Source organism: Ylistrum balloti, unplaced genomic scaffold (assembly GCF_031769215.1).
Source record: "Ylistrum balloti isolate Yb309-2 unplaced genomic scaffold, AGI_CSIRO_Ybal_v1 Utg370056, whole genome shotgun sequence".
NCBI lineage: Eukaryota > Metazoa > Mollusca > Bivalvia > Pectinida > Pectinidae > Ylistrum > Ylistrum balloti.
This window is the reverse complement of record NW_026782106.1, coordinates 343,768-352,172: the sequence shown is the minus strand read 5'-3', so window position 1 is coordinate 352,172 and position 8,405 is coordinate 343,768. Positions and strand designations below refer to the sequence as shown.

Below are 8,405 nucleotides of genomic sequence, written 5' to 3'. Positions count from 1 at the left end.
TAACAGGATGGTAGAGTTCTGGGTGTGAGTGTAGGTCTAGAAGGATGGTAAAGTTCTGGAAGTGACTGTAGGTCTAGAAGGATGGTAAAGTTCTGGAAGTGAGTGTAGGTTTAGTAGGATGGTAAAGTTCTGGAAGTGAGTGTAGGTCTAGAAGGATGGTAAAGTTCTGGAAGTGAGTGTAGGTCTAGTAGGATGGTAAAGTTCTGGGTGTGAGTGTAGGTCTAACAGGATGGTAGAGTTCTGGGTGTGAGTGTAGGTCTAACAGGATGGTAGAGTTCTGGGTGTGAGTGTAGGTCTAGTAGGATAGTAAAGTTCTGGGAGTGAATGTAGGTCTAACAGGATGGTAAAGTTTTGGGTGTGAGTGTAGGTCTAACAGGATGGTAGAGTTCTGGGTGTGAGTGTAGGTCTAGAAGGATGGTAAAGTTCTGGAACTGAGTATAGGTCTAGTAGGATAGTAAAGTTCTTGGAGTGAATGTAGGTCTAACAGGATGGTAAAGTTTTGGGTGTGAGTGTAGGTCTAGTAGGATGGTAAAATTCTGGAAGTGAGTGTAGGTCTAACAGAATGGTAAAGTTCTGGGAGTGAGTGTAGGTCTAGTAGGATGGTAAAATTCTGGGAGTGAGTGTAGGTCTAGTAGGATGGTAAAGTTCTGGAAGTGAGTGTAGGTCTAGTAGGATGGTAAAGTTCTGGAAGTGAGTGTAGGTCTAGTAGGATGGTAAAGTTGTGGGAGTGAGTGTAGGTCTAACAAGATGGTAATGTTCTGGGAGTGAATGTAGGTCTAACAGGATGGTAAAGTTCTGGGAGTGAGTGTAGGTCTAACAGGATGGTAAAGTTCTGGTAGTGAGTGTAGGTCTAGTAGGATGGTAAAGTTCTGGGAGTGAGTGTAGGTCTAGTAGGATGGCATAATTCTCAGAGTGAGTGTAGGTCTAGTTGGATGGTAAAGTTCTGGAAGTGAGTGTAGGTCTAGTAGGATGGTAAAGTTCTGGGAGTGAATGTAGGTCTAACAGGATGGTAAAGTTCTGGGAGTGAGTGTAGGTCTAACAGGATTGTAAAGTTCTGGGAGTGAGTGTAGGTCTAACAGGATGGTAAAGTTCTGGGAGTGAATGTAGGTCTAACAGGATGGTAAAGTTCTGGTAGTGAGTGTAGGTCTAGTAGGATGGTAAAGTTCTGGGAGTGAGTGTAGGTCTAGTAGGATGGCATAATTCTCAGAGTGAGTGTAGCTCTAGTTGGATGGTAAACTTCTGGGAGTGAGTGTAGGTCTAGTAGGAATGTAAAGTTCTGGGAGTGAGTGTAGGTCTAACAGGATTGTAAAGTTCTGAGAGTGAGTGTAGGTCTAACAGGATGGTAAAGTTCTGGGAGTGAGTGTAGGTCTAGTAGGATGGTAGAGTTCTGGGAGTGAGCGTAGGTCTAACAGTGTGGTAAAGTTCTGGGAGTGAGTGTAGGTCTAGTAGGATGGCATAATTCTCAGAGTGAGTGTAGGTCTAGTAGGATGGTAAAGATCTGGGAGTGAATGTTGGTCTAGTAGGATGGTATAATTCTCAGAGTGAGTGTTGGTAAAGCAGAATGATACATCTCAGGGTGTAGGCATTCGTCTAGCAGAATGAAACACTTTTTGATGTAGGTGTTTGTGTTTGTCTTTTGGAGTGGTGTACTTCTGGATGTGGATGTTGGTTTACCAGAATGGTATACTTCTGGAAGTGGGTGTTGGTCTGCCGGAATGGTATACTTCTGGAAGTGGGTGTTGGTCTGCCAGAATGGTATACTTCTGGATGTGGATGTTGGTCTACCAGAATGGTATACTTCTGGAAGTGGGTGTTGGTCTGCCAGAATGGTATACTTCTGGAAGTGGGTGTTGGTCTAACAGAATGGTATACTTCTGGAAGTAGGTGTTGGTCTAACAGAATGGTATACTTCTGGAAGTGGGTTTTGGTCTAACAGAATGGTATACTTCTGGAAGTGGATGTTGGTCTAACAGAATGGTATACTTCTGGAAGTGGGTTTTGGTCTAACAGAATGGTATACTTCTGGAAGTGGGTTTTGGTCTAACAGAATGGTATACTTCTGGAAGTGGATGTTGGTCTAGTGGATTGGTACACTTTTGGGTATGGGTGTCTGTTTACCAGAATGGCACACGACTAGCTATGTGTACATGTCAGTCCACCGTAGAATGGTTTAAATTTGGGTATCAGTACATGTGTATTCATCAAATAACTTTTAATGTAGAATTTGCCTTTCATTTCTGTTTTGTAGTCATCAAAGTAAAAGTTTTGCAATCATTAATGTTACCATATACTTGTAAAATCTATTATTGTACATTCTGGGAGAAATAAAGACCATTTATTTTGGCCGAATAATCCCCCATCCTGTTGTCCTTCATTGGTAATGCTTTATCTGGTACTATACAATGAGTCCATTATTTACATATTTTTCAATAATTCTTGCTCCATTATGACTTATAGTGTTTGTGCTGTTCTTTATTGACCATGATGTTAGTGGTGGTTAGATAGGTGAAGCTCTGGCTAGTCCTGTGTTGGAAGGCCAGTGATGGGGCACTTCCCTCTTATCTTTTCCATTATAACTGATGGTGTTGCTGTAAAGTGATATATTGATTACAAATTTATAGTATAGTCCACAAATTGTCCCTGGCACCAGAGCAGCTCTCCCAACCCCAGTGATTCTTGTATTATATTAATCCAAATCGATGGGTCTTTGTCCACTTTCTCATTCAGTTAGGTCCTGGTGTGTATAGGAATTCATCTGTATCTGTTGACTGGTATATTACATCCACCTGATATGGGCTTACCTAGCAATAGCAAATGACGGAGCTAATAGGAAGACAAAAAATGGAGATGGAATATTTTCATTTTTGTTGAATGAAATGGAGATCCAAAGTACCAATAGCCTTAATTTTTAAGTAGAAAAAAAGACAATGGGAATTTTTAGGATGAATTGTTTTGCAAATTCTGAAACAACGAATTGGCCTGTCTTGTATTCCTCTCTTTAATCAGAAGAGGTGACTTACAGCTGTAACATTGACAGTTAATTCTCTTTTTGCACTCTTGAGTGTATAGTTGAGAGACAACAGTTGATATGATGTAGCTTTTCAGAACCATATGACAGTGAAAGTTGGTTTTCTTTCCTTTGATAATTCTTTAGATTTCTTTTTCTTACAAAGTACAAGATGGATCTTTATCAAGTTTTGTGCAAAAGTTGTGTCCTTTCCATTTTAGGAGTCTGGTAATATAAAAACCAAATGGCTGACAGGATCGTGAATTTTGACAGTGAAAGTTTGTTAGCACGATTTCTTGAGAAGTGTTTTATGGATCTTTCTCCGATTTTATGGGTGCTCCCAATTGATTTCTGGTTGTTTCCTTTTGATTTTGGGACAGATCACAGGAAAACTAAATGGCTGATAGTTGGCCATCTTTGATTTTAAGTATGAGAACTTGTTGATGCTTTTCCTTGAGAAGAACAGAATGAATCATTCTCAGATTTTATATAGATGTAAGTTACCAGTGCTGTCTAGTTTTGTCCATATGATCCTGATCAGAGAGATCTCTTGATAAAAGAACTTTTTTAAGAACTACGCTATATTGTTAGTAATATCAAAGCAGGCATTGAAAATGGTTGCATGTGCACAGCCACATGTTTGGATTTGGTATTTTTTTTAGTCAAAGTTAAAGTAAGCAAGAATCTATCCTTATTTCCCTATAAAGTCAAACCCGCTTATATTGAAATCCTTGGGGAATGATAAAATACTTCAAATTATCAGGGTTTCAGTATAACCTGGTGTACCATGCTACACCAGCACAAGCTTGTTAGACTTTTTTTGCTGTTCAAGGAACATCTTATCGACAGGTAAAATAGTGTACGATACAAGTAAAATATGTGTATATGCAACAAACAAAATACAATATATCTTCATTTAAGGTTTTTCACCCTTCAAATTAAATGATTTTTCTGGTCCACATTTAGAAAACAAACCAGTCTCATCTGCATTAAAAATATCATTTGGCTTGAATTTCAATATGCTACCCGGTGTAGCATTGTTAAGTTAAGCCCATGGTAAAGTGAATCGCAGTTCATTCCACCATTATGGTATTTTGACCCTCCGGTTCATTTCCCCATGCTTCATCGGACAGGTTGTTTTTTTTTCCTTCGATCCAGTCATAGACTGTTTCTTTATTCACTGCAGCATTTTCGATATCTTCAAGGATAATGTATCTTCACCTTTTACGTTTCTGAGAAATATTTCCTGTTTGACTGGCTTCCAAAATCACATCCCGACTCTTCAAAATCTCTGAGTGTACTTGGATCGATTCCGAAATCACTTGCAATAACTCTTTTACCTTTCGATCAACAGGTCAAATTAGTTCATAGTTTTTGTCGATCATAAGTTGTTTATGTTTTTTACTGGAGTAAGTCATTACAACTGCCATTGTTTTCTATTCTAATGTAGACTGACTTAGGCTGGGGTTCGAATAGCAAACACAACTCACTGATTAACACTCACAATTTATCACCGTTGTATTAGACTTTTACCTGGCTATTGATATTGTAATCACCAAAGCCTGACGACACCTTCAATAATGGGTCACAGTGGCTTCCAAATTAAGCAGTGTGAAAACAATGACTTTGTGTTGCAGAGAGATGGAATTTACCTTTCAAATAAAGCAAGATTTCAAATTAGCTGAGTTCAAATTAAGCAGTGTATAAATACAAAGACGAAGAAGATATTTAGTTGGGGATATTATTTTGTTTTAAAAGGAGCAATATTTCAGTATATCGGAGTTTAAATTAAGTGGGTTTGACTGTATTTCATATAAACATGGGGAGGGAACTATTGTTATATTGGGTATAGTCTATTTCAGAATAGCCTTTCACTGATATTGTCTATTTTACCTTCAACTGGACCATTCAAGTTTCAGATTCTGAAATTTGCTTTAGAAGACTCTTCAATTTCCTGGTCATTATACATAAGTTTGTCTTTTGCTCCTTGAAAGCTTCTAATCGTGACATCAAACGGTACTGCCATGATTTATCTATTATCTTATCCTGTTAATTAGGGAGTTAATGCTAATGTTAATTGATTTACAAGTATATTTCTACCATCAAAGGATATTAATGGAAATCATGATCAAGAATTAGAATGTTGCTGTCCTGTTTGGTAGATATTGTGTCTGGGTTTGGCTTTGTTTGTTATGCTGCTGAATATTGATGCAAAGTTTGACTTTGTTGGCAGTTTTGTACATCTATTGATGTCCTAGGTTAATCCATTAATCAATAAGGCTTTTTATATCATTGTCAAGGATCTGGTAGATAAGTGTTTTATGACATTTTTGCCAGTAAAATAAAGGAATTCATTATTTTGATAAAAACCTACATCATTACAGCTGTGATGATATAAAAAAAACTTATTGCGTCACTAGTGATGATACAACTTTTCCCTGACTTTTTTTGACCAATCAGAGTACTGCTTTCTAGTTTCAGATTGAAGTTTATCAATTTTTTTGTTCAGACACAAATGAAGCGGTGGTTGAATAAGTTGGTTTACCACAATATCTGTCCTTTTGTATTGTGAGGTTTCTCTGATTTGGTATGTACAGTTTTGTAAACAATTCTTTGCAGATAACAGCACAAAATGATAGCAGTTACCTTATAAAGCAGCTCATTCAAATGGCATTGTGTTGTTTACAAATGTTATTTCACACAATCACACATTAAACAGGACATATATTGAACTTTTTTAAATACTTTGTTTTGGATCTTATATTTTTTTCTCTTTTCATCAGTTTTCCATCTAAAATGGAATAAATTGAAAATTTCATGGATTCATTAATCATTTTTCAGTCATGCTTGGCACTTGCCAATGCAGTTATTCTGTCATATTATTAAAATGTATTCGAAATTAAACAGAAAACCATTAAATATCCCATATATATATATACTCCACTTGGGTCAGTATATGAAATTTTCCATTAAAGCATAATTTTTGCACTATATATGTTGTTAACTATGTAATTCATTGTCAATTGATGGATTACCACACCACAACAGACATCCCATCTTACTGTACATACAATCACCACAGCAGACATTGGCCATAAATGTAATTTTCAGAGAAACTACATCAGGAGAGATATTCTGTCAAATGTTCATATGAACAGGTATATTGTGACATTGTTTCAATTTCTGAACTCCTTTCTAGAAAGATTCAGATTTCCACAGAATGGTATGCTGTTTCTGTCGATAGAAGAAAAAAAATCTGTTATTGAAAATCTGTAATGTTTACATAGATGGGTGTTCTTTGTACTGTTTATTTATATCACCGTAGGATTTGGTTGGTTACAATCAATTTTATAGAAGTGCATATAAACCATAGTACCTATGCATTTCTATATTTGATTAAGGTCTTTGGCCTTTGCAGCATTGCATATATCAGCTCTAATCCAACCATCTGTGAAAGCTCTGGTGTCTGCAGGGAATTCTGATGTGAAAATTAGCTGTTATCTTTTACTGTACATGTAAATTTCATGTTTATGTAATTATGTTTCTTTCAATTGTCTAGGATTACAATATCGTATTAGTTGTGTATGTAGAAATAGAACAATAATGTATAGAGCTTTGACAGCATGTTTTTATTTGTCTAATTTTTCTCAGAAAAAAAAAACGTTTGCAAAAATTACCATATTTTCATGTAAGTTGTGTTTGAGCAATATTATGTATAACCTGTATTGATTGGGTATTGCTTATTCAATATAGCATCTCACGAAGCATCGTTGGTCGTCACGTTAGAACTTAATATCACCTTTAAACTTCAGGGGAAATGCATTCACTGCTTCGTAAACACTCTTTGGAATGCAGGATTTGTTTTGTTGGTGATATTTGATAATCAAATTGTTCTATAAATACTATCACAAATCACATTTACTCCAGTTTTAGCTTTCTTTAATGAAATATTGAGTTGTAACAAGTTACGTCATGTTCATAAGAAAAATGATTTTAGAAAGGGAAAAATTTTATTCTTATAAATAATAAAATTTGCAGGTCATCATGTATACAATTGAACATATATATGATCAGAATCCAGAAATATGTATCATTCATTTTGTGACAGGAAAGATGCTGATAAAGTTATACCAGGTATTACTCGTGATATGAGTTGTAGCAGACTCAGATTTTACTATAATATCCCAAATTTGTTACCCTGATAAGATAGTCGGTGTTTCCCTCTGACTCTATTATCTCGCTATCAAACCAGGGATCACAGGTTGACCTTGACGACATTGGAATCCATGGAGGGGTTGGGGAAATATTGACAAAAATACCAGGACATTAAGTATACTTTCTTAAGCAAAGTTGTTCTACCTGGAAACTTGAGTTGTACCTATGAAGGGGAGAACTCTACATCTTGCCCTGGTAAAAGGTATCTCATTCTACATAGCTCAATCACTGTAGTGTAGGACTAGAAAATCAGAGGTCTCAGGTTCCTAGCAGAGTCAATGAAATAAATAATCAATATCTTATATAATATTCCTGTTTGAGCCTCCCATCTGAGATCACCAGGTAACTATACACTATATCTTGTACACACACATATATATATACAAGGATTTATGATCCCACTCAGACAATTCATTCCCAATCAAATATTATCCCATCGTTTCCAAAGTACGATAAGTTTGTTTTTGTTTGAGAATGATATTATGACCAAGGATATTTAATTCATGGAAATATGATAGAAAGATGTCTTTCTTATCATGTGTTTATGTTTTCCAGATAAGCATGTAAAAAGCAGACCACCACGGTGAGGGACACGAGTGGTGAAGATGGAAGAACCCTCGTCTTCCTCCACCCAGAAACCCATCCCTTCCAGCTCCACAGGTAAGTGGCAGTTTTCTCTCCTTCTGAAACACCTAAATTGTCCCTCAGCTCTACATGAAAGTGTCCGTTTTCTGCCGTTTGTAAACTCCTAAGCTTGTTCCTCTCAGCTCCACAGACGAGAGTTGGTTATCTCCCCTTCTGTAACCTCAAAAGCCATTCCTTCCAGCTCCATGTGTGAGCATCAGTTATCTCCCTTCCTTCAATCCCCAAACCTGTTCCTGCAAGATCAATACATAATTCTGTGGCTAATGAATTGCTCCTCTAACATTTCTTTTACTTTAAACACCTCTTCTATAGCTACACATTTAAATGTTAGGTCATTCACTTTCTATAAGTTGCATCAGGAACATTGTGTCTTCAAGGATTCAGATCAGTATTGGCACAAGAATAGCATTTTAGGAGTGTTTAATGTCTGAAAGGTCAAGGTCACCAATGCTTTTTATAAAAAATTTGAAGCAATGTGATTTGCATTGGAATAAAGGCAATCAATACACAACATTGACAAGACTAGGAAAAACTGACA

At 36.5% G+C, this 8,405-nt stretch overlaps 1 protein-coding gene across 1 annotated transcript in view; it reads left to right on the top strand.

Annotated features, from left to right (window-relative positions):
• The first annotated feature begins 7,827 nt into the window (after positions 1–7,827).
• LOC132549416 (calmodulin-binding transcription activator 2-like) overlaps positions 7,828–8,405 on the top strand; it is a 45,542-nt gene continuing 44,964 nt past the window's right edge. The window contains exon 1 of the mRNA XM_060213350.1: positions 7,828–7,882. Coding sequence (XP_060069333.1) covers positions 7,828–7,882 — 55 coding nt within the window. The remainder of the gene's footprint in view (positions 7,883–8,405) is intronic.